We start from the raw sequence: 27,500 nt of genomic DNA, 5'->3' as shown, positions 1-27,500 counted from the left end.
TGGGCCCTGGTATGGCACCCATTCTCCAGTGAATGGCCCCACCTTTATGGGAATGTTGGAAGCAAGTATCTGGTTAAGGGATAATTTATAAGCAAACAAACAAAAGACACAAAGTTGAGAGGGAGAGGGAGGGGTGGTGAATCTGGGAATAGTCAGGGGGAGGAATGTGGGACAAAATGGTAAAAATAGATTGTATAAAATCTCAAATAATTAATAAAATATTACACCAAAATTTTAAAATTAAAAGTCAACATCTAAAGAAAGATTTGGTATGGATGGCCTCAAGTTAGAGACCCCCGAGAATCCTGTATTCCAGAATGGCTGAGAACAACATACAGCAGAATCACTTGGGGGGAAAGGGGAAGATGCATCTTTCCACACAGGCAAGATTACTGATGTCCATTGTCAAACTGCCCTGCAGACATGCTGCACCTATAAACACTCCCAGAAATGATAGATGCAAGAAGTCATTTTACTATAAGTTAACCTAACTGTGTAAATTATAGGTCAAGGGTTGGAAGATTTATATAAAAGTTCAGGTATTAAATATATTTAGTAGTAGACAGTATCTAGTCTTTATTGCCATTATCTAGCCCTGTTCTCCCATACAAAAGCAGCCAAGGTAGTATATAATCAAATGAGTGTGATGTTATAATAAATAGTATTTGTGGACATTTAAGTTTGAGTTGTATAAATTTTCAACTGTGATTTTTTATTTTATCAACTATCAATAGATATAAGAAGCATTATTTTTCGAAGGTTTATTTTTACTTTCAATCGTGTATATATGTGAGTGTCTGTGTGAGTGTATGTCGTGTGTGTATAGGTGCCCAGGGGAGGCCAGAGGCATCAGATCCCCTGAAGCTGGATTCCAGGCAGTTGTAGGTTTCCTAATGTGGGTGCTGCTAATAGAACTTTGGGCCTCCTGGAAAAGTAATGTGTGCTACTAATGGCTGAGCTATCTCTCTAGCCCTCTAGAAAACATTCTTATTTTGGTGCCATAGAAGTACAGGCTGTCATTTTCCTGTTTCTATCAATGCTGAGTCATCTATGGTAGTAATAGCAAAGATTGCTTTTGGAGTAAGAGTTTACTTCCAACTGGGTAAACGATACAGCTGAGTCTGCCCATACACACTTCCATTATTCCCCTTTAAAACTACCCAGGAAGAAACTAACCTTCTCTTTCTTCTTACTCCAATGCTGTAGGCATCTTCTATAGAACAAGAGTAGAGAGATTATCCAGGCACACAGAAATTAAGTTCTCTGGACTCTAGGTACAGGCTATTTTTTAGTCCATCATAGGAATTTCTGGAACCACCTAGATCCTTGCTGAGATCACATAATATCAATGATGTGCAACTTTGAGAGAATCACCTGGGGGTCTCATATTAGATATCCTGCATATCAGATATTTATATTATAATTCATAACAGTAGCAAAATTTGCTGGCTGTTTCTTCTCTACCCAGCTGGTAACTAATCAAGATTTTGTGTAAAACATTCTTCCCACATTTTTTGTATGAAATTTCTAATTATAAACTTGCCAGCACCAATTACCATTTGCATCTTATAGCAATACTGTGAAACAAACAAGGATGAGTCTACTGTCCCATTGTAGACATAGTGAGAAAACTGAAACAGCCTGCCTGAGCACACTGCTAGTAACTGATGTCGCATGAGCCAAATCTAGGTCCGCCAATATGCTTCTTCTGCTAGTTCATAAGTCTCAGTGCTCTCTAGTTTTATGCCAACTTGACGTGAGCTAGTCATTTGAGAAGAGGGAACATCAATTGAGAAAACTCCCCCACAAGATTGTCCCGTGGTGCATTTTCTTGATAGATTGCTGATATAGGATGTCCTCGTTCACTGTGAGTGGTTCTGCCCCTGGACTGGTGGTCATGGGTGCTATAAGAAAGCAGGTGCTGCAAGCCATGTGGAACAAGCTAATGAGCTACACTCCTCCATGCTCCCTTGAGTTCTGTCTGGACTTCCTTTGATGGTGAGGAAGTATAAGCAAAATAAACCCTTTCCTCTCCAGATTTCTTCTGGTCATGGTGTTTATTACAGCAACTGGAACCCTAACTAAGACAGTTCCCCACCCACCAATTCAACTCAAGGAAAAGATAGGGCATCATACTTGATTCAATGCATACTTTATTGCATATTACCATGTGCTGTGCCTGTACATTGTTTTGTGCATTTGTGATTATGCCCTAAATACACTATGCAGCAAAATTCTCCCACTGAAATGTTACTTTGGGACCAGCAAGATGAATCAGTGAAGAAAGGTGAATGCTGCTGAACATGATGACCTGAGCTCATTCCCTGAGGCTCACAGAAGGAGAGAGCTGCCTCTCCTGGGTTGTCCTCTGATCTTCACATATACACTGTGGCAAAAGTGCATGTACACACACATACACACACACACTAAATAAATGTAAAAATACTTAAAAAATATTAAAAACCCTACATGGCTACTTTATATCATACATCAAATCTATACCCTTGTGGTCACCCTGCAACATCATAAGCAATAGATGCTTCAAAACTTTCTGAATTGCTTAGTACTAAGTGCTATGATTTGGGCAGGTTGCATGGATACGTAAGACGCAATAGCTCAGTTTTCAACAACTTTCTCCATCGAGAAAGAACATTAATAAGGATTCCTCACCTATCAAAGTTTCTGGTATGTGTATAGGTAGCAAGTAGTTCAAGATAGTTACTAAGAGTCCTGCTCATCTGGACACATACCTACTCCAAATTATGCACTCAAGCACCAATGTAGGCACTACCCTGAGAGGATTTAGCAGTTTTCCTTAAGGTTAGCTAACTGATTGCAAGATACAGAAGTTATCCAGGGTAGTGATTCAAAGCAATAGCAATTCTCCTTGAAATAGGAAAACAAACCATAGTGAACTGCCTACCAAGGGGCTCACATGACAAGCACAGGGGGCAGACTCTCGTAGCTAAGCATGTTCCCTGTTCAGAGCCAACAGGAAACTGGCAGAACAGACTTGTAACTTGCATCTGTAAAGAACTTTATTCTGTCACCAATCAATGAGCCTAGAGGATGATCCCAAGAGAACAAAAAGAGTCAGTCTTTGGATTGGAGAAGGAGGAGGAGGAGGACGGGAAGGAGGAGGGAGAGGAGGAGGGGGAGAGGAAGAGGGGAGAGAAGGAGAAAAATTCTTTTACAAAACATGTATTTATAAATGGTTTTCTTGATTCAGTATTATCAGAGGTTTGTAAAAAGGAAAGAAAAAGAAAAACAAATCGGGAAGAATTGATTTTTATATTATCAAGTATATCACAACCTGGGAATATTATTCTTTTAAGTGAAACTGTATCTACCTTCCCCACATGGAATTTTCATTTATGCCTTTTCCCAAGTTAAAGACATTTTAGGACCCAGTTATAGATATTACTAGCAGGCCTGTGAGATGGCTCAGTTGTTAAGAGTGCATAACAACTCTTTCAGAGGAACTGAGTTCAGTTTTCAGCACCCACATTTGCTTGTAATTCTACCTCCAAGAGATCCAACACCCCTGGCCTCTGCAGGCATACCCCATGCACATACATATACCCCTACACAGACATACGCTTATACAAGTAGTGAAATGACTCGTCGTTATGATGTGTTAATTATTGATTATTGAACTTATAGGTAAATACAAATTTACCAGTCAATGTCAAAAATATGGTCATAAAAGTGAATAACCAGCTATTAATGTTACATCCATATTTTTATTTTATATAATTGTCAAGATCTGTACCCAGCAGTCTCGCGGCATTATTTTTTGCATTCTAGGATGCCTACCTATGTCCTATGTCATTCAACATTTTAGTGTGAGATTTTATTTTCAAATAAATTGTAAACTAAAATAAGGGGAAATAATTACATTAAAATAAAACATTTTACCAGATAAATAATCCATAATAATTTTTCATGGTATTTAAACTCATATTTCCTGTTAGAAGTCCTCCTACATATTTGGAATGAATGTATAATTTTAAAAATTCTTGAAATTTTCAGTCTATTTGGTATTCCATAGTTAATTCTATAACTTATCAAAGAGACTTATAGCAGATAGCTAAAATATATATTTGTAGATTACACTTTTACACATTTTAATTTTGTAATCTGTTATCTGGGTAGAAGATCATACTAAAATTTTTTATTAGAAATAGTTTTGGAAATTGATAATATGCTTTTAATATAAAAGGAATTCTTAGAGACAAGCAAACATTAGGTAATATTAAGTAAATTGTTAGACATTGCAGAGTCAAAGCTGAGTAAATTTTCATAGCCAGCCTAAAAGTCAATATTTAAAAACATTTGTCCAAATTCTAATACTGGCATAGTTTTACATAACAAATCTCACATTTGTGATTGAGCATATCTTTAACCTAAGATACCTCTAGGCAACAAATGTCTAAGAACACCATGATAGAATGGAAGGCAGTCTGATATGGCTTCCCAAAACACATTCTGCACTTTGGTCGTGCCTAAGACCAATTAACAACCAGTAGCAACATAAATTATATTATTCTACCTCTGTAAAGTGAAAATTTCTGATGGCATTAACTCAGTGTTTATTGTTCTCCTATTAGATCACAGGTGTTGGGGGTAGGCCCTGAAGAAAAGAAATGCAATGTTTGTAGAACATAGCTATAACTTGGCACAGCATGCCTCTCGTTTTTTCCTCCCTAACATTACAACTGTTCGTTTTCATGTCATTGATGAAAGAATGGAAACGGAGTTTCTGTAATTCCTCCAAATTTATTCAGCCTCTCATGGATCCAGAATTGTGGTTCAGAATTTCTGACTTCATGTCCATGTTTTTCTAACAGCCCATGCCATGCATCACAGAAATACTCTATTTCTTAATAAGACATGAAAATTGTGGGTACATTATTCAGCTAATTGTGTGCTTGTACTTTTCTTTGTGTTTCCAATACAAATTATTCAGAAAGCCTAGAAATATTTAAAGGATCCCATTTCTTACCCATTTATCTTAATAACAGTAGAAGTCAGGGAATGAGGCATTCCAGGGTGCGGTCTAGACAAGAAGTTATTTACTAGGAGAAAAATGAAATCAGAAAAAAATAGTACCTGGGCAAGAAGCCACAGCCAATGTACTTATATTTTCTACATTTTTACATAGCCATAAAGTTTTCAGTGAAGAAAGTATTTGCCATTTTCCCTGTTGTCCCCAAATTTTAGTCTTGTCTACGTACATCTTTGCCCAGTTTCCACATAGGAAGGATCCTGAATATTCACTAGTCTGTGGACCAGAAAGCTTCTTTTGGGTTTTGGGCACATTTTCAAGCTCATCTTACTTGTATACTTTTCCTTGTATATTACTTAGTTTAAACTCAAGGGAATACTGAATGGAATTTACTTCAGAAAATGTTATATGGAAGTTTCCTTTCCAGTTCCAAAAAGTGTTCTCAGTAAAAGAAAAATGGTTTGCTCTTGAGGGTTCTTGTAACACACTGTTAGCTTAATGAGAATCCCAGTGTCCTGAAGACACACATCTTTCAATTGGAGTGGAGGACCATTTGCCTAGGTATATGAGTTATGAGCTCCTTCACTTTAGGATAAGGATGTCTGATGTTACTGCTGTAAGGTCCAGCTTTCCAAGGGTTAAGGACTCTTCATACATCACCCCTGGCTAAAGACTGCTTGAAAGCAACTAACTAGAAAATTCATTTATTTGGGTGCTGAGTAGATGGCTCAGTTGATATGGTGCTTGCTGCACACTTATAAGATGTGGGTTCACATCCCAAGCACATATATTAAAAGCTGGGTGAAGAAATGAGCCTATGATTCCAGTACTAGGGAAATGGAATACTAGAGGCTTGCTGGTCAGCTAGTCCAGATAAGTACAGGGTCTCCAGGTTCAGTGAGAGATCCTGTAGTCAATGAAGACACTGCACATTGACCTCTGGCCTACACACAGAAAAACATGTACACACACAAATGCAACACACGCATCAACAAATAATCATTTACTTAAGAGGGGAAAAAGGCTCCAAAATCCCAATGAAATAAGATTCTGAACAGATGGGTAACTTTAGAACATTATGAGTACCAGAAGGGGTAAAGAGTGCCTAGCGCACTTCAATATGATATTTTATTACTCAAAAACAAATACAAGTAGGTGAAAATTTATAAACTCTACCTATTAAGTATGGGTGTTCACTAAATTACTGTCTTCTTATATTTTTTTAAACTTTAGTTGAAAAGGAAGGAAAGGAGGAGAGGTAAATAATGGGTTCCTTATGGTTTTATCTTTAAAAGCAAAAAGTAGAGGGATTGTTCTATCAAAGAAATAAAATTTGGTTGTCATGGTAGTAATATCACGTTTATGTGATTAATTTATAAATGGACTGAAACCATGAATAGTAATTGAAAAAAAATAATACAATGAGTTCATTTTGTAAAAGCTTGGAAACATAGGAAATGCTCCAACTGGCAGGTTGGATAGTAAGTTTGTGGGTTTGCTTTGTTTCTTTCCTACTACATCCTGTAACTCAATTTATAGTCTGGCTCTTGTGTGGAGATCTTTACTTCAGAATGTAAAACGTACCTGTCAGTCTGCACCATGGAGACAAGAACCAAGAGCCTGGAAAGGGAATATCCAGTTTGTCATCGTTGTCAGCAGCTGCCTTAAGCATTTGTCTCGCTCCCACTGAAGGCAAAAGGAGATTCTGCATTTGTGCTGCCTTTAAAGCATTTGAGGAGGATAAAGTCAAGAAGACATGCTTAACATATAACCCTGGAAAGGAAATTCCAACTGTGCTCCACCTGCAGGGTGATGTGTCATGCCCTATTACCTAGTTGTCTGCTGGAAGGATTTTCCTTGAGCACGTTTGTGAGCCCTCATTTCACATCCTCATCACAGCAACCCTTCCCCCACTCAGCTGTCCAGCTACAGAGGTGTTTTGAATGAGGTTCTCAGCTGACAAGGAAACCGACTTCACCTGTTCTTGCTTCATATTTTCAGCACTATGTCTTCATAGTAGAGTAGGATATTCTCGTTTAGATCAATAATTCTCTGTAAGCAATTTCCCTCCTGCCCAATTCATGTATTTTTAGCTAAAATACCACCCTGGGTACACATTTGAGAATAATATTATTATTATAAAAGTAACTCATATTTGCTAATATGTTTAAAAATACAGAAATGCATAAAGAAAGAAACTGAAAATCACCTACCATCTATTGACTTACTCTCTAATAATTAATAGTATCTTTTTGCCTACATGAATATGTTTTAAAATATAGAGATGCATAAAGAACTTAAAAGTCACTTGTAATACTATTGATTTACTCTATAGTAACACAGTAATTTATATGTATGCTTACAGTCTTTGACTACATTAATATTGTAAATATTTAATAGGAAAACTCATAAGGTGGATAAAGAAATATGGAAGAGAGCAATGATTTTCATTATCTATCCCAAGTATTATTATGGTGTGTATTATTTTCCTCCATAAAATTTTGAAAAGTTAGAGATATATATGGTCAGTGTAAACCTTGTGCATAGAATTAACCATGTATCTGACATTCGGAGAAATCAGGAATTGGTCTTTAGTGATCACTGCTCATCAGGAAGAGTGACAGGCATTTTATAAATACTGTCTCATTTATAACTAGTGTTTCCAGTTGTAAATAAAGTTTTCTTACTTCTCTGTCCATGAAGCAGGGAAAAGATGACGTAATTTCAAATTTTTGTAACAGAAAATGATGGGTTATATTTAGAAATAGTTAAATTCATTGTCGAAATCCTGCAGCTGCTGCTGTCGCCTGGAGCTGCCCACTGCCAGCCACAGTTAACTGGACCTTACTCTTCATCCTCACTGTCAACCAGGAGCCCTGAAGGCTGCATCTCTTTTGAGCTGTTTGTACACATAGTTTCAAAAACAGCAGGGGATATTTATATTCTGACCACCGAAGAGAAAGGATTTTGCTCCATGTTCCCCTGGTTGCCTAGAAGTATTGCTGGATACAAGTCTAGGCATTCAGGAGGCTGAGGCAGCAGTGTCACAAGTTCAAGGCCAGCCTGAGTTAAATAACACGATCTTGTGTCTGTAACACAAATTGCTAAATGGTCTTATTCATAAAAACCTGGAGCCATATATTGGGGTAAAAACCTGAGAAATGAGAGGAATAGGAAAAGCCACAGACAACCTCACCTCACAGACACCCCAGTCTCCAAAGAGACCTACTTCCTGTATACCCAAGCCTATATACTTTTCTGTTCTGTCATCTCATTTCCTCTCTCCGCCCAGCTACATCACTTCCTGTCTGTCTGTACAGACCTCCAGGCCTCTATGGTTAGTGCTGGGATTAAAGGCGTGTGTCATCATGCCTGACTCTATTCCCCAGTGTGGCCTTGAACTCACAGAGATTCAGATGGATCTCTGCTTCCCAAATGATAGGATTAAAGGCATGTGCTACCATTGCCTGACCTCTATGTTTACTGTAGTGGTTGGATTTTTCTTCTGTTCCTCAGATAAGTTGTATTGGGGGGCACAAAGAAAATATCACCACATGTATCTCTGAAAATAAAATAAAAGCAAGAATCCCCAAAGAAATATTCGGGATCCTTATTACCAGGATGGTGACTCTGATACCATAATAACACTAGCAACAGGTCCTCTCCATCCAGAGATGAGGAGCTTCATGAGAGTTTCATCCCAAAGTATACAAGGTCCAGCACCTTGTCCAGAGAAAATGCTAAGTGACCACAAGTGGTTTTCAGTTTTTTGACTGTGATGTCAAGGCAGAATGGCTGTATGGCAGACACTTGGCCTTTAGGTGAAAAGCAATGAGAATGATGGAAGTCATGGAGCACTTTGGGCTCAGGAAGGGACAAGCCAGTGAGCAGATCTCCTTTGTGATCACAGCCAACATTAATACATCTGATTTGCTTGTCTTAGCTGCAAGACCAGCCCTTCTATAGCTCAGGAATATGCTCTTTCATCCCACCTGTTTGCAATACTCTGCAACTCTTGTGCTTGTAGTTTAGTTGTTCTTTGAGTCCCTTCTGATCCTTAAGTTTAGTTGTATTATAGAGTTAGGTTTATGATTATACAATAAAAACTCTAAAAAGTAAACCACAAGTTTACTGTTGACTCAATGCAAATTGTATGACAGTCTGTTTTTTCCTGGATTTTTGAACATGCATCTCCAGCCTTGGTGAGTGTTAAATTTTATGTTCTGTTGGTTATTACTTTTTTGTCTTATGAGAATGTGGTACAATTTGTTTTTAAGTAGGATGTATTCTGTGTTGCCTTATAGAGATTGCACGGTGCACTTCACTGCTGACTGCTGAAGCGTTCTTATCTTCTGCTGATCTATGGGTAATAGAAGATGCCTCCGGAAGACATTTCTCTGAAGTTATAATCGGATATGCTATGGACTTTTATCACAAGTCATCCTGATGCAAAGTGGCATGGGATTTCCTGCAGTTACAGGAAATGCAAATTTGATCTGGTGTGACAGGTTGAAACTCTATTCAGCTGCAGGAATTAGAAAAGTAGTTCCTATCTTGGAGCATTGTATTGAGTAACTACTTTCCTGGGCAGTATAGGTTAAATGCCTGCAGCCGTACTGATTTTCTTATATGTAATCATCATATTTATCTTTTTACTGAAAAGAGATATGACACAAATGCTGCTCCTGAGGCTAGCACGTCTAATTGGCAGGATATTTCTTTGTATGAGTCCTTGTCTGAAAGTTAACTTCCACCCAAGAACAAGGTAGGCACTTAGGGTTAGGTTGTTACCTAACACCCGACCTTTGTCCTTCCCAATTATGATTTCTCTGATCCTTTTGAGGGAGCTCTACCATACAGAGATGTTTAAGAAAAACCAGTCAGTAGACTCTTTGAGCTCCAATTGGAAGTGCTAGCATTGATATTTTGGACAAGAAACATAATATAGCTAAGCCTCACTTTTTCTGCTGGTTATAAAAAAGGGAATGATCAGGTTATTATGGCTGAAGTCAGTGCATATGAAACTTTTACCATGACATATTACTTAAAGGCTGAAAACTTTAGTAAACCTGTAGGATGAGTGTGCCAGACATGTAGGAGAAATACACAAACCAGCGAAACATGACACGTGCCTAAGACCACGTACTTGCAGAAGTGAAGTCAGAGTAGCCATTCTTATTTCAGTCTCTTAGATAACTGCTTTGCTTGCTTCATTAAGCACATGTGTGTCCATTGACTTTATAATGTGATGTTCGGACAACAAACGCAATTATTAGGCATGCACATTGCATCATGCATAGCAGTGAGAAAACAGAGCTATAAAAAGGGGGTGCACCCTATACAACTGCACAGCCTGTTGCGCATGCCTAGGAGCTGCACACATGTGCTCTTGCAAGTGTGCACCTACATTTGAATATGCACTCCCTCAGAGGAAACTTTAAACTTTTCGTATATAACTTGCTGCAAGGACTTTATCAAAATCTGAACATTTGCTCAGAAACTTCGGTTTTCAATTAATTAATATTAATTAATAAAGATACCTGACCTGCAACATCTATTAAGTTAGTGAACATGTTGCAAGAAATATCCTTAGCACAGAGCCTAGCACTACAAATGCCTAGTGGATTTGTTAGACCGAGCTGGCCATCTGCCACGCTGTCTCCGTCTGCTTCCTTTCCCGAAAACTGTGTTCCACAGCAGAGGGGCCCTGCAACGGTGCATGGAGCAAGGTTCTAGAACGTGAAGGCACCAAGAGTAACGACAAAGTTACAAGGGAACAAAGGCCTGAGCAGTGACGGGAATGAGTCGCAGCACCAGTCTCTCTCATAGGGAACCCTGGGTCCGTCAGTAAGCAGCAGTTCTTTAAAAGAATCGGTGCTTGAAATTGAAGACGGCAAGCCGGGCGGTGGTGGCGCACGCCTTTAATCCCAGCACTCGGGATCTCTGTGAGTTCGAAGCCAGCCTGGTCTCCAAAGCGAGTTCCAGGAAAGGCGCAAAGCTACACAGGGAAACCCTGTCTCGAACAACCAACCAACAAACAAACAAATAAATAAATAAATAAATAAATAAATAAATGACAGCCATGTTCTAAAATAGAAAGTGGTGATGGTGTCATGGGCCTATGAGGATGCTGGACTAAAGTCTATCAAATTGTGCAAACATGCCAATTGTATACTATGTGAATTATTGGTCAATAAAGATTTTTATAAAACGTAAAAAAAAAAAGAATCAGTGCTTAGAGACTGTTTAAGAAATAATGCATCATTTTCATAGGGCACAGGGCATTTAACAATCGTCTTTTCTGTTCACTGTGTATAGGTGTACCTTATATTAACACACCTGCCTTTGCCTTTGCTTTTCATTCAGGCTGACTTTCATTCCCCAACCTTTTGTGACTGCCATTGAGATTCTTTTTTTTTTTTTTTTTTTTTTTTTTTTTAATATCCATTGGCATCAGATCTCCTGGCACTGGAGTTACAGACAGTTGTGAGCTGCCATGTAGGTTCTGGGAATTGAACCTGGGTCCTCTGGAAGAGCAGCCAGAGCTTTCAACCGCTGAGCCGTCTCTCCAGCCCTCAGCCACTGATGTTCTTTAGTATCACAGTTCCTAGAGTGATGTTCCACTCTGAAATTGGGGCTTAGCATTTTGATTCATCAAGTCCAGTACAGAAGTCTTTGAAGATCCCCTGTGTCCACAAAGAAGGCTTCTGCATACTCACAAACACCGAATCTATACAAAACAGTTACAGGAACTCCATAAATGCCCCCTTGGCACTGTCACTATTAAAGGTGACTCCCAGAGCATCTTTTATGTGCCTATAAATGTGTTCTGCAGAACATACACACAGGTGACCTCAACAAAGCAAACTTATGCACTTACGGAGCTTGGGCCTTGGGAGGAAATAAGCTCCGAGAGTAAACTTGGGTCTGTAAAGTAAAGCAGCCAATGCTGGGCCTAGATGGATGGCTTTCAGGCATGGTGAGGACAAGCCCTATCTGTTTATATAACTGTTGTTCTAGGGGTCAGGGCAGAACAGAAAAGCACTTGATTCATGCCAATTGAGTAAACGACACACTTATGAGAGGGGCCCGATTAGATCAGGGTACTGTTTACTCTCGGATTAGGCTGTGTGTACAGGTGCAATGTAAATTCTGTGGTTGGAAGAATTCTAACACCTGGGTCTATGTGGGTAGATGTGCAGAAAGAGTGCATGTTTAGGTAAAGTCTCTGGATGTAGGTAAAATAGAAGACAAAACCTTTGCCTGTCCGGTTTTTGGGGTAAATCTAGGCTTGTGTGTGAACCAAGGTGGGAGATTCTGAGAGGTGAATATTGACTTCGGTCTCTATGTGAGGTATAAACCTGGAGTTTGTTTGATGGACAAGATCTTAATTACAAACATTTTGCAAGATAAAATCTGAGAATCTATGTATGCTTGTCTGTGATACAATATAATTGTGTCTGAGGCAAATTAAAGTTGGGTAAACAGCAGTCTGGGATGGCATACCTGAGTTCAGAGTGTGCTCAGGTGAGATAATTACAGACATTTTGTGATTATGTAGTTAGAGGGTTTTCGTCTTTCACTGGCACGTGTTTGCATATGTATGCATATTTGTGCATGTGATTGTGTGGAAGGTTTACATGTAATCCAGTTCAGGAACTTGCGTGAAGGTGAAGGTTTATGAGACGATTCTGGAACCGGGTGTAATTTTGAGATTGGATGAAGCAGTCCCAGGTAGGACCAGGAGTCTGTGGTAAGTTTAACTAGTTAGCTTCTAGATACAAACATCTTGGGCAGTTTGCTTTGTGTTCACAAGAGGATCAAAGGTGTGTGTGTGTGTGTGTGTGTGTGTGTGTGTGTGTGTGTGTAGTTCAAGTAGGCACACAGGGCTTGTGTGCCCATGTAGCCTAGTTTTTCAGCCTGAATTATTTCTAAGACATCTGAATTGTATCTAAGTGTGAATTAAGTCCCGAGAGCTGATGTGACCGGGGAGCGTGTGTCCGTATCCGTGCATGTGCGCGCGACAACCTGGGACCAGAGCTGAGGCCACATTAGAGCGGCGGAGTAGGGGGTGGGGGTGGCCGAGGAGGTGCGGCTGGAGCGGGCGGGCGGGCGGTCCCGGGGGCTATGGGAGCCGGGGCTTCGGCTAGCTAGCTTGGCTGGCTGGGGACAGGCAGGAACCGGAGCAGCACTGCCACCTCTGGCGCGAAGGCTCAGGCGCCTCCTCCCGCCCCACCACTGTGGGCTCTGTGCACGCTGCCGGCTGCTGCTCTCTCCAGCCTCTGAAGAAGAAAGCCCGTGAGCCGCTGTCGCTTGAACCATGGCTTCGGGCCGAAGGGGCTGGGACAGCTCCCACGAGGACGACCTGCCTGTGTACTTGGCCCGGCCGGGCACCACCGATCAGGTCCCCCGGCAGAAGTACGGAGGCATGTTCTGCAACGTGGAGGGAGCCTTCGAGAGCAAGACGTTGGATTTCGATGCCCTGAGCGTGGGACAGCGCGGCGCCAAGACTCCCCGGAGCAGCCAGGGCAGCGGCCGCGGCGCGGGGAGCCGGCCAGGGGTGGAGGGGGACGCGCACAGGGGCCAGGGTCGGGAGGAGAGCAGGGAGCCAGCGCCTGAGTCGCCCAAGTCCGCTGGGGTGGAGATCCGGAGCGCCACCGGCAAAGAGGTCCTGCAGAACCTCGGTCCCAAAGACAAGGTAAGTGAGCCCCGGACTCTTCTCCGCTGGCCCTCGCTCCCTTCCCCAGCCTCGGCCGCCATGGCCCTGGCACAACTTTCTTGCTCATACTTTACAAGGAGATGAGCGGCCAGGCTAAGAAAAAGAGCATCCTCCAGGGGCCCAGGTTTCTCACGTGTCTCCAATTGTTTCATCTTCCTGTGTGCACTGCAAGGGTCTCAGGCCCGGATCGTCACCCCCCAGCCACCCAGCTGTACCCCTGGCCAGTTAGTTCTGGGTGGGTGTGTCAACCCTGCCAGTCTGGGAAGACTTAGTGCTTCTCAGACTCTCCCTCTGAGGAACCAACAGCACAATTGTCTTGGTCCCCCTTGGCCCCAGATTAAAACAGAACCCAGGTCACCAGGGCAGAGGGCAGATTGATGCCAAGAAAATAGGGTCATCTCTATAGAGTTTGGATTAAAGCATAGAATGAACAGTCTGACTTCTCCTGAAACTTTTGGGTGTGGGGCCACTTAAACACCCGAGTCTCCGTGCCTCACTTCAGTGGTAGCATGACGTTTCACATCTGTGTTTATGAAGAGTGTATTTGTGTACATAGCTTGGCACAAGCCTGGGTCTCAAGGGATGCAGCTGTCTCTGTAAAAATATTACATATTTGAAAATAGACGGGGGTATTCAGAGAGCATATTAAACTAGCACGAGCTGCGGGCCCCCTGCTGCTCTTACATGTGTCAAAGCTAATTTCTTTTCTGTGTGTTTTAGAGAAGAGGCTCACGCCGTACTCGACTATCTGAGATTACTGTGATGATTTATGTGTTTATTTCATAGAAAGTCAGAGGCATGATTCAGAAAATTCAGGGCCGGCGGAGGTCTGGAGGAGTCAAAGTTCAAATCGTAGGGTTTGAGTTGGTGAACAGTAGTCATCAGAAGCCCTCACCCCTGTCTGGTAATGGCTGAGCAATCCACACCCCCCCCCATGTATTATTCCTCACTAATGCCATCATGAATAATATCCTGCAATGGAAATGTCTGCTTCCCAGTGATTACCGTTAATACTCATCCTGCTCTGAGCTGTTTTTCCATTAACATGCAATGAGGTAGTGAAAGGACAGCTTATCTCTCCCTGCTTCGATTTTGGGTAGTAGCTTTTTGTTTTGTTTTGTTTTTTAAAACAAACTTTTAAGTACTGTTACCAACCAGGGAAAGCAAGACCCGAAGCTAGTGCTGTGTAGAGGGGCCCTTGGCAAGGTAATGTCAGTGTCCCTTGGAATTACTCATCGACTTCATGATTTTCACATCCTCCTTTGAGTAGGAGACTCCTTTAGGCCCGGCCCACTAGTCCTTTTAGGGAAAGCGTCTGGTATTTTAGAAAGGCTTTGGCCGATTGCTCAACTGAAGAATAGCCCTTTATAGAAAGGTAATTGCTTCTCTCCATGTCTAGCCTCATCACTCTTAAAATGTTCCTTTCCTGGCATGAAGCGGGGCAGGAGGGTATGGAAAAGGTCAGAAACAATTGGTGTGAGTCAGGATATTCCCCTTGCTGGAACACCCCTGATGTAAGCCAGATAATATGCTTGGTCTGCAAGACCGAAGCATGGTAACTAGAGAAAGGGAAAATGTTCTTCCTTCAAACCCAGCAATTCCCCCGTGTTGTTCCCTCTCACAAACGCTATACTTTTGGCTCCTAATTGAAAAATAATAATATGACTTAGACATCAGCACAGTTTCTTGAGCTACACGGGTTTTTAAGTTCAGGCTTGCTGTCTGCTTCATGCGGGCCATGTTATTATCTCTAATTTTCTTTAATCATACTGTTTAAAGAAACACACAGAGGTTATCTAGCTCTGTACTTGATGGTTAGTCCCTCGAGGCTAGGGACTGTGCGTTTGGATTTATCTCTGTGTCTGGGATGCCTGGCATGTTGGAGGTGTTTGAGACATGTTTGATATTAAAACTCCTTATTTAAAACATCTGTTTTTCTAGACTGATGCAAAATGACATCTGCACTGGCCTAAATACTGCTTTCATTGCTGGGGAGCCCACTACCTCATGAAGCAACTTCTGAACATCTCAGATCATAAAGTTTGCCCACCTATATAGTTTCTGCAGGTTGTTCTTAGTTCTTACCTTAGAAGAGTATGAATTTCCTTATTCAGAGACATTTAAAAGACTTTAAGAATGTGGTTTGGCTCTCATGTCTGTCTGGGAAAAAAATGGGCAATAACATAGTAACAAATCCTAAGCCTCCATGGCTCCACAAAACAATAACACCATCTTCCTTTTCTTGTACCTGCCAGCTGTCTACAAGGGTCAAAAGGGAAGTTTGGTTCATGATTGTCCTTGAGAGATCATCTCCACACATCAGCAGTGGAAAGAGTCTATGGCTAGTTGTACACAGACATGAAAACTTTCTTGCAGAAGTAATGAATGTCATGGAATCTCTGCTTTCATTGGTTAAAGCAAATACATGGCGTTAGAGGGACTAGGGGAATACACGGTTACCATAATCCTGTAAGACTAGAAATAATTTATAAATAGCTCTACTATCTGCCCAAGAACTAGGGATAGACTGGGGTGGGGAGTTGGCTTCATCCCCTCACCAATAATCTAACTTAAGCCTGTAACTAAGTCTCCTTGTCCTCTACCTTTCTCATCTACAAAATGGTAACAGTGACTGCTTTGTTTATAACAAGAATTCAGCATGTATTCAACTTCATTTCTCTTTATATGTTTGAGGGCAATCTCTCTCTCTCTCTCTCTCTCTCTCTTTCTCTCTCTCTCTCTCTCTCTCTCTCTCTCTCTCTCTCTCTCTCTGTGCATGCACAGGCACACACAAACGAAAACACATGAATGTCTGTTTATCTATCTGTCTGTCTGTCTCTGCCTCTGCCTCTGACTTTCTCTAGGGTCTTACTCTAGCCCAGGGCAGCTAGAAACTCATTTTGTAGTCGAGGTCCTTAAACTTGTGATGACCTTCCTACCTCTGCCTACTGAATGCTTGGACGTGAGCATCTTGCCTTCATCAGTCTTATTATCCATAGCTTCCTTACCTTCCTCCTGTAAGGGCATTCCACTGTTGTGATTTCTTTCTCAGTCTATGCTGTGTTGTATTAATTTTCTTCTGAGAAGACAGTGCCTTGGCTTGTGAACTGAACCTGAGGCTCCAGATGGGATGCAGCCATGGCAAAATGCATTAAGCTGCTTAATTTTCTGGATTTACATGCAGCATATGCTTGTGTTGTACAAGATTACAGCTAATGATTAAATATCTGTGTCTTATTGTCTTCATAGTAAACTTGTTACTCAAGCTTTTGGAAATTCTTCTTCATAAGCTTCTGTCACACTGAGATGGCCCATCCCATCTGGTTCAGATGAATTAAAAAAAAAACTGTAGAATCTTCCTTGTAGATTCAGCATTCTTAGCTGCCTTCTCTAACTGATGAGTACTTTTGAAGCTATAGTCTATGACATTGTCCCGCCAGCTTTATGTCATCTACAGACTTGATAGCAAGTACCATCTTTTAGGCAGTTTCTCATATAATATATTAGAAAGAAATTATTGCATGTATAAGGAAGTTGAAACAGACACCAAATAATCTCAAATCACAGATGATAAGTAGAGAGCAGCAGAATCCAAACTCTGACTTTTCTGATCAAGCGCTTTTTGTACACAGTGAGTGGCATTATTATTCTAATTTCAGTAGCCTGAGCATTGAGCCAGCTCCTGACATGTTAAGATAACACCAAGCAAGAACAGATTTTCCACCAATACCGCTAGAAAACTGCTGTCCTGCCGTGTGCTCATTACTAAGAGAAGCTTTGGGATGAGTCGTTCAACCCTTGAGGACAGTTGATGCAAGATCCTTATTTGTCCAAGTCCATCTAAATCTGCTAAGAGATTATGGAGAAGTGTGTGATTGAAAAAAAAAACCAAGATACATTTTGGCCGTGAAATACTAATCACCACACCCCTCTTAAGGGAATGAGTTTATTTAGTAACTTGTGAATAGGTTAATTAACAAAAGCATTTGGCAAAGTAAAAATGTAAAAAGCTTTCTACGTTATACAAGGAATGCCCAATTCGTGGTTTAGGCCACCACATGAGCTACTTTTGTGATTCTAGACCTACATGTGAATGGTTATTTTAAGAATGTGCTTAAACTTTTCTCATGATAGATACTCATACTGCCAAAGTCTTCCATGGTTGGCTTGCACTTATGATATGACACCAAGTGCATAGGAAAGTGATTTTAAGTAAAAAAAAAAAAAAAAGAAAGAAAGAAGAAAAAGAAAAAGAAAGAAAGAAAGAAAGAAAAAATGTACTTTAATCATTTCTTAAGATGCTTTTCTGCCCAAGTGTAATTTTCAAAGCAACAAGAAAATTACCAAGAGGAGAAGAATTATGACATGGTGTCTGCAAGAACAAATGATACCTCAAAGGCTTTGTTATCCAGGAAAACAAAGCCATGACACTTTGATTACATGGGTTCACTGCTGACTCAATTCCAGGGATCTTGGCTCATTGCTAGTCCCCTGTTTCCCATGTGAGGTTCTTCAGTACAAGATGTTTCTCCTATGAAGTCAGCCAAGGCTCTGGGGGTAGAAGAGAGAATTTGAACAACAACAAAAAAATATATGTGGACCCTTACTTTTTTCGTCCTGAGTTTTAAGTGTTCAAATTTGGTTGGTATTCTCTTCCTTGCCCTGCAAAAGGGATGATTGCTGGAAATAGAAATGCAGATTTTAAAAGGCCCCTGACCGTCAGAGCCCAAGCCCAGGAGTGCAAATGAATTACAGGAGTTAGAGTACCAAGTACTCTAACACAAGAGCGGATGTATGTTGCCTAGGGAAAAGAGATCTTGCTTTCCCAGATCCCAGGATAGCCTTGAGTCCAGTGTTCCCGCACTGAAGTGTCTGAAACCCCTCCGCACTGTTGGAAAGTCTGGCAGTGGGTTTGGAGGAACATACAAAACATGTCTTCTAAGTAATGCTGCAATTGGCAGGGTTCCTTCAAACTAATGGTCCCTGGAAACTGGGTTTTGCTGACTGCTCTTATAATGTGTAAGATGGTTGGAGTGCTGTCTGTTAGGGTTTCTGTCAGCGACTCCTGGAGCTGATACTGGTCATGATTTATTTCTGCTGGGCATCCTTCTGTAGAAATGCCCCGTGGGATGCAGATAAAGCTTCCCGGAAGGAGAAACCTGACAGAGAGGAGTACAAAGCTGAACCTCCACTTCTGCTTGGGTGGATTAGAACTTCCTAAATCAAACTTCTAGGAAAATAGTGTTAAAATAGATCTCTGTTCTTTGTGTGACCTCATGGCATTTTGAAAGACAGTTCAGCTTCATCAGGAGAGCAATAAAAAGAGGTAGGGAGAGCAAACAAAACCAGAAAAATTATTAGCAGTCTCAGCTTCCAGCCCCAACCAAGTTACCAGCTGGACCTTTGCCAACTTGTCTCCCTCCCCTCTAAGCTATAGTTTCTTCCTTCCTGAAATGAGGGGGCTGATCCAGAGGGTTGCTATGGCAATGGTGCATAAACTTTTCTGACTATGAAGGTCTTATCTAAAATTTTCTGTATACCTGTGTGCACATATATTTATATATACAAATATGTGTATATATGTGTGTAAACACATTATATTCAAAATATCGTGTTGATAGAGTATGAGAACTCTAGAACGCAAGCAGCAATGTAAGCAGTAAAATAAGAGTGTCGTGGGCAGAGGAGAGGACTCAGTGGGTAAAGAGCTTGCTGTGCATGGATGAGAACCTGTGTTTGGAAAGCAGTACTCACATGACGTCCAGGTGTGGTGGCATGTGTCTGTAACTCCAGCACCGAGACGCAGAAACAGACACACTCTATGGGGTCCTTCACTAGCTATCTATACAAAACAGAAATCAACCCTCAGCCTCCACACTTGGACCACACACATACACAGACACACACACAGACACACACAGACATACACACACACACACACACACACACACACACACACACACACACACACACACACCAAGGGGGAAAGAGAGGAAGAGAAGAAATATCATAAAAGCTACAAATATAATTCTTGTTCTTTTTTTCTCTTTACCCTGGTGGGTTTTGTCCATTCAAGTGGGCTAGTGTTTGCAAGCATGCATTCTCTAAACCAGAGACATAGACCAGACAGTTATGTTCTAACATTGTCAATAATGAGCTCATTGTTACCCAGATCTTTAGTGACGTAGGCTTCTTACAGAATAGTTTCTAGGAGAAATTTTCAAAATGGTGGAGCTGAAACACTTGTGAAAAGGCCAAGTGAAAATAGATTTTGGTTTGTATTCATCATTGTCAGTGTGTGGGATTGGACTAAAGAGGTCCAGCTTAGCCAGGCAGTGGTGGCACACACCTTTATTCCCAGCACTTAGGAGGCAGAGGCAGGCAGATCTTTGTGAGTTCGAGGCCAGCCTGGTCTACAGAGTTAGTTCCAGGGCAGTCTAGGCTACACAGAGAAACTCTGTCTCAAAAAGCCAACCCAACGACAAAGAAAAGAACATAAAACGAGGTCCAGCTTAAAGAGCACTGTAGGTAACTGAGAGTTCCCAAGTCACCCTTTTCCGTTTGTCTGTTACTAATTTATAACAGACAATTTATTGAATCCCAGCTATATAGGTACACATGGAAGTAAAAAAAAAAAAAAAAAAAAAACAAAGACAGATTATACTATGTACTGGTATGTGTCTACAGTTCTTGTTATTCAGGAGGCTCAGGTAGGGGCCATGCTTGAGGAGCATGGGACTCATTTAAGCATCACACTAAGAACCATCTCAAAAAAAGAAAGGAAGGAAGGGGAAAAAGATAAATCAGATAACAATTAGAAAACATTAAAAAAAAAACACAAGCCCCCATTTCTTCATAATCTTCCAGAGAAGCTCCATGAACACAGTAGTGGATTTTTTTGTTCATCTTTGCATAAAACACACACATACACACACACACACACACATACACACACACACACACACTTCTGAATTTAGTGGAAAGACGTAGTATTTTTGTGTTTAAGTTCCCTTTTTCTATATACCACAGTTTGAATGTGGTTGCCGTCACCCCAATTTGTATGTTAAAATACACATCGTTGCGTGGTGGTTGTTGGGGAGCAGGGCCTTCAGCTCTTGTGAATGTATGGGATTCAGTGTCTTTATGAAAAAGATCCCATGAGTTGCTTTGGCCTTTCCACCATGTGACACAGCCAGGAGGTTTCTTCTGTAAGTCAAAAAGTATGCCCTTGCCAGACGGGGAATCTGCCTCGATGCTCCACTTACGTATAAGAAATAAAGATCCGTTGTTTACATGCCACATACTGCATTTTATTACAGTAGGGTGAAATGACTAAGCTACTCAAAAACAAAACAAATCAAAACAAATGGCAATAACACCAAAACCCTAGCAAAGGCTTTCAGCCACTTTAGGTGGAGACACAGAATTTCAATGCACTTCTGTCCCCATGTACACACTAGAGTCTTGACCAACACTACCCCACAGCAGAGTGTTATATTTCCCACAGTCGATGCAGTTATCCTGACATAGCATTAGCACCTACAGGTCTATAGTTCACAGTAGGATTTACTCTTGGGGTTGTACATTCTATAGATTCAGACAAGTGTACAAACACTTCTCTACCATTCTAGCATCTTACAAAATAGTTTCACTGTGCCTAAAATCCTTCGTGCTGTACCTATTTATCTCTACCTTGCCCATGACCCATTGTAACCACTGATGACTGTAAGGTTCAGTCTTAACCTTTCTAGTGTATCAGATGAAGTCACCCTGGGAAAATTGATTCTAGGACCACCTGGATACTGACATCTATAGGTACTCAAGTCGCTTAAGTTTGCTGTCTATCTATTGGTGGGGGACTAGTAGATGTAGGAAGCTGACAGTAATTAGGATAATACACTATTTATTCTTCCCATATAGGCTTTTTTCCACTGAATTATACAAATGTTAGTTTCCTCTATGTCTCTCCATGGTTGATAGCTCTTTTTTTTTTTTTAAGTACGGAATAATATTGTGTTGTTTGGCCATGTCATAGATTATTTATTTTACCACTAAAAGGAGTAAGAGTAGTTCCAAAATTTGGAAATTATAAATAAGGATACTTTACTCATGTTAACAGATCTTGTGAGAACAAACATTTTCATTTGAGTAAGTAACAAGGGACATAATTGATTAATCATTTGGCAAGTGTGTATTTGGGTGTGTGTCAATTTGTATGCTATCCAGTGAGACTCTTACTACTCAGAAAGTTGAATAACTTTTGCAGTTAACAGTCTTCTACATCTAATAAGTGTAAAGGCATCTTGTTGCTTAACTTGCAATTCTCCAATGGTACCAGAATGATTTGAAGCATTCTTTTATCTGCATCCTTGCATCTGTAGATCCTTTGTGGGAATCTGATAAGGGCTTTGGTCCATGTTTTAATCACCTTGTTTGTGTTCTTATTGTTGGATTTTAAGAATTTTTTGTGTTTTGAATAACACTCTATCAGATGTGTCTTTTGTAATTATTTTTCCTGTTGGTTTCTCTTCTTGCCTTGATATTAACTTCTTGCAAAGATCTTAATGTCAATGAATCTCAGCTTACCAAGTTAGTTATTTTGTTGATTGCAAAGTTGGTATTGTTTATAAAGCACCGTCTCGCTCCCAAAGTTGTCTGTGTTTTCTCTTTGTTATCTTAGAGCTTTGGAGTTTTTTATTTCTCATTTATGTCTGTGCTGTTTGAAATGAATTTACACAAATGAAGTAAAGATTGCGTATGTTTTTTTTTTCACATGGATGTCCAGTTGTTTTAACACCATGTATTGAAAAGAAACTTACTTTGCTCCATTGTATTGTCTTTGCCTCTTTGGAATAGTCAATTGACTATGTGTCAATCTATTTCTAGGCTATTGATTGAGATCCGTTGATCAATATATTTGTTCTTTTGTCAATACCACACTGTCTTGATAACTGTAGCTTTGTACTATATTTTAGAGGTAGGGAGGGACAATTTCTTTATCTTTATTCTTATCCTTCAACATGTTTTGGTTATTCTGGGTCTTTTTCATTTCCATATAAACTTTACAGTAATTTTGGCAATAGTCACAAAATGATTTCCTGAAAATTTAGACATGCATTGAATCTGCAGATCAAGTTGTAATATACTGATAAGTCGACAACATCAAGTCTTTATAACTATGAAGATGGATGATTTGTTCATTCATTCAGCTTTTATTTCAGAATTTTATCAGCATCAGCTTTCCTCTTTTACACCTTATACACACTTTGCTAGACTTACAGCAATTTATTTGGGCAGTACTATTGTAAATAATAGTGTTTTATTCAAGTCCAGCTGTTCAATGCTGTTATATAAGAAAGCAAGCCAGGTGGCGGTGGCGCACGCCTTTATTCTCAGCACTTGGGAGGCAGAGCCAGGAAGATCTCTGTGGGTTCAAGGCCAGCCTGGTCTACAGAGTGAGATCCAGGACAGGAATCAAAACTACACGAAGAAACCCTATCTAGAAAAAAAAAACAAAACAAAAAAAAAAAAAAAGAAGAAGAAGAAGAAGAAGAAGAAGAAGAAAAAAAGGAAAGCAATTGACTTCATACATAAATCTTGACTCCTGTATACTTTCTGTCATCCTTAGTTCCAGGAAGAATTTTTGAGCAATTATTATTATTATTTGTTTTCTACATAGATGATTGTGTCATTAATGCAAAAAGATGGATCATTTCTACGGGAATGACTTTTCTGAATAGTGCTGCCTGTAGCTGCCTGTAGCTTGCCAAACTTTCACCCAGCCTGTAACCAAATCAATAATGTGCTTTGAGATCATTTATAACTATGTACTCATTCTGCTTACATGCTGCATCCTCAACTGTTTACGATTCATGAACCTTTAAGGAAAACAATATACCCAGCCTCACTTGGACACAGTGTAACTAACTCCTACAGAGCAGCTAGGTGCATACCTGTAATTTTTCCATGATCCCCATTTCTCTCCCCATAGCCTATCCATGCTCTTCCTCTTTTGCAGTTTTCTTGGTTTTTATCATAAATAATAATACTAGGTTTTGTAAATTGCTTTTCTTGCATTTCTTCATATAATTATGTGATTTCTTTTCTTGTTTACCCTGCTGAAACTATGTACTGCATTAACTGATTTTCAAATGTTGAACAAGTTTTGCACATTTGATATAAATAACACTTCACTGTGGTATATAATTATTATTTACATTTGCTATTTTATTTGATTTTCTAATTTACATTGAGATGTTTTTTAATTATATCTAAAAAAATATTAGCGTATGGTTTTCTTTCTTGTAGTCTATGCCTCTGTCTTTAGTATTACAATAATGCTGATCTTAAAGAATGAACTAGGAGATGTATGTTTCTATCTTTGGCTATGGAGAATTGGTATAGTTTCTTTTCAAAATGCTTGGAAAATTCATCAATGCACCCATTTAGTCTTCATGCTTTGGGTTTGAGGTTACTAATTATTAGTACTACTTGTTTAATAGATATAGGTCTACTCTCTTAGATTTTCTATTTCTTCTGGTGTGAGTTTGATAAATTGTGTTTTTGAGGGAACAGGTCCCTTTCATCTAAACTATCAAGTGTGTTATTCATAATACTTGTTTATTAATCTTCCAATAGCCATGAGATCTCTAATGATGTCTGTTGCTCTCTTTATCCCACTATACACCTCTTGTATGGAGTTAACAAGCATGGCATGTTTTTTCATTAGAATACTTAAGCTTCTTGGAAATAAACCAAATGGTTTATCACATCATAGCTCAGTGGAATCCAACATGTGACACTAGTTTAACTAATGAACACTGAAAGTGAAATACATAGCAGTGAGAACTGAGATCAAAAATATGGAGGCAGAGTTTGGTCAAATCCACAAGGTTGTCATAGTATCAAAGCAAAAAGAAAATATCAGAATCTATGAGATCCAGAGAAGAAGCTGAGAGCTAGAACAAAGGGAAGGAGACATGAGAAGGAAACACACACAATTATCATTCTCACCCCAGCTGCCTAGTGATCATTTTCACTGGCCTCTGTGGCTTTCAGGTACATTTTGTTGATTGAAAGACATCCACTAAGGGTAGGTATTATTCAAAGGATGGTGCCAGAGACAGGGCTTAATCCAAGTCCACAGGTTCCAGGGTCCCACACACTGTTATTATAAATGATCTTTATTGAAAGCAGAGCCATTTGGTTTATTTCCAAGAAGCTTAAGTATTCTAATGAAAAAACATGCCATGCTTGTGCTGGGTTATAAGTGGGCTAGGGAGGGGTTCTTTTCCTCTGGGTAATATCCCCACTTCCTGGCACTTAGATCGTAATAAATAAACCAGTGCAATGGAAAGTTGTGTGATAAACGGATATTGCTTGAGAAGAAAAACATAGTTGATGAATAACAATATATCATAAGTTTGTTAGGGATATAGTTTTCTTCTACACACTACCCAAGGGGGAATTATGAAGTCAATCTGTAGTACACTATAAAGTCTTTTCAGTGATACTTCAGGGCAAAGAGTGAGAGTGGCAAGTTTAGATTGGGTATAGGGGTTTTAAATGAAGATAGTATATCCAATATACATGCTATCAACCAAGACTTTGTAATTGAATGATGCCTTTCATTTGTGTAGAAAACAAGTCTGTGAACTTTTCCCATAAAAACCAGATAAGTATCTGAGCCTTTATAAGCTATAATATATGTGCTCAATTATCCAATTGTTTGTAGCAAAAATATTTATTGAAAGAAATATACACACAAACACACAGACACATACACACACATACACACACACATATGAACTGTATGCCAATGGTGCTTTATTCACAAAGAGTGGCTTATTTATAGGTAGTTTGTCAATCTCCTAGATTTCTCTTGACTACAAGAAAAAAGTGTGTGTGTGTGTCTGTCTGTCTGTCTGTCTGTCTACCTGTCTGTCTCTGTATCTCTGTGTGTGTGTGTGTGTGCACATACATGCATGCATGCTGTAGTCAAGAGCAAAGCAGAACCTAACAAATTTTCAAAGAAAAGATTTAGAACTCTGAGGTAAACACTGGAACTGAGCAAGGAAATCTGAAAGGCATTTTAGATTGTTCTCTTTCAGATGCCTAAGATTGGAAGAGGAAATTAAAAAAAATAAATACATACCTTCATTTATTGAAGAGGAGAAAAATGCAAGATATTCAGAGAATGCAGATTTATGAAGTGAAACAAGATTTGTTGAAAAACAAAGACAGGAGAATGGGGGAGGTCCAAGAGGACTATCTGTAAATTACAGAGGGAAAGAAACAAATAAAGGAAGTCTGTGTGCTTAGGAAGGAGGGGCTGAATACAAAGCTTTGCTAGGATGCTAGAAAAGGGAGAGCTTGGAAGGCTATAAATATCTGCAGCTGCAAGGAGAAGAGGTACATGGAAAGAAATCCTCTTGGAGTTATGCACAGTACATGATATCATTAAGTGGATGGAGACAAGGTTAGTCTCACTCACACCTAAGACATGTCAACTGAGTCAAGAAATAGAGTTTGGAGAGCTGAAATAACAGCTCACTCAATACATGTGGTTCACACTTTGTATGGAAAGAGTCTTCTTTGGGAGAGTGAGATGTTGACCCATTAGATGTGTGTTCACTGTTCAGTAGACTTGTCCTAGATCAGAAATTCAGCCAGAGCTGTGACTGACTACTGGGGACAGTCAGTGAGAATCAATGACTCTCCATTGGCTCTTTCACTTGTTCTTTGGCTCATTCATGGGCCCATCAGATTTCCACTGAGTGTCTGTCATTTGCCTCTGCATGGTTCAATTCACCAATCTATGAGGTTCTTGAAAAGACTGGATAAAAAAGTAAAGCCACCTTCAAATACGAAGACTCAGAGGAGCACCAGGTGCTCTTCAGGTCAAAAGATGAGGGAAGCAGAAGACTGATGACTTCAGAGAGAGATAGGCAGCGTAAAACAGATTCACCCAACTAGACTGTGTGTGCTAGACGAGAAGCAACTTTAAATTTCAGTTTCAAAGTTTGGTCTTACTGTCTCACTTAACATGTAAATAAAATAAAATCTTGAGAGAGAAATAAGGATAAAAATAAGTGCTTATAATATGAAAACACTGCATATATATATGTATATATATATATATATATATATTCCAATTACCTTTGAGTGATACAAAGTATGTTTATAAGACTCTCTAATCATGACAAATAACTACTTCTAAGGAGTCTCCAATTGCCCCCGAAAGAAGACTGTATGCCCTTCAACATTTTCTTTCCATTCTTTTTTTCCCTCTAGCCTCCAAGTTGCTTTATCTTGTTATGCATTATCCATCCTGGATATTCCACATGAGTAGACTGTATGATATGTATGCTTTGTGTTTCTTTTCTTTCATTTAACATAATATTTTCATAATCAGTTTGTGTTCTCTGATATACCAGTACTCTATTTTTATGGCTGGATAATGTCCTATCATATGGGTATGGCAGAATTTATTTTTCCACCATGAACACTGTATTCTTTCCACATTTTACTCATTGTGAATAACAATGGGTCAGGCACTTTGTAAAGTTCTGTGTGTTTATTAACTTAATTTTGTTGTATCTAGACACATTCTCAGAGGGAACCACCATAGTTATACCCACTTTATGTGTGAAGGAAGAGACATCAGGTCAATGTCTCACTCATGATGGAAAGTTTTGTTGTGTATTAATTTATACAATTAGTAGAAAATACCTATGAAAGGGTGGAATTTTGACCTAAATTTCCTTCTCCTCA

At 39.8% G+C, this 27,500-nt stretch overlaps 1 protein-coding gene across 1 annotated transcript in view; it reads left to right on the top strand.

The window, feature by feature from the left end:
- Positions 1-13,225: 13,225 nt before the first annotated feature.
- Dpysl3 (dihydropyrimidinase like 3) overlaps positions 13,226-27,500 on the top strand; it is a 112,622-nt gene continuing 98,347 nt past the window's right edge. Inside the window, exon 1 of the mRNA XM_042263978.2 lies at positions 13,226-13,706. Coding sequence (XP_042119912.1) covers positions 13,329-13,706 — 378 coding nt within the window. The 5' untranslated portion in view covers positions 13,226-13,328. The remainder of the gene's footprint in view (positions 13,707-27,500) is intronic.

This window comes from Peromyscus maniculatus, chromosome 19 (genome assembly GCF_049852395.1).
Source record: "Peromyscus maniculatus bairdii isolate BWxNUB_F1_BW_parent chromosome 19, HU_Pman_BW_mat_3.1, whole genome shotgun sequence".
NCBI lineage: Eukaryota > Metazoa > Chordata > Mammalia > Rodentia > Cricetidae > Peromyscus > Peromyscus maniculatus.
The sequence above is the reverse complement of the archived record's forward strand: the minus strand, read 5'-3'. Positions and strand labels throughout refer to the sequence as shown.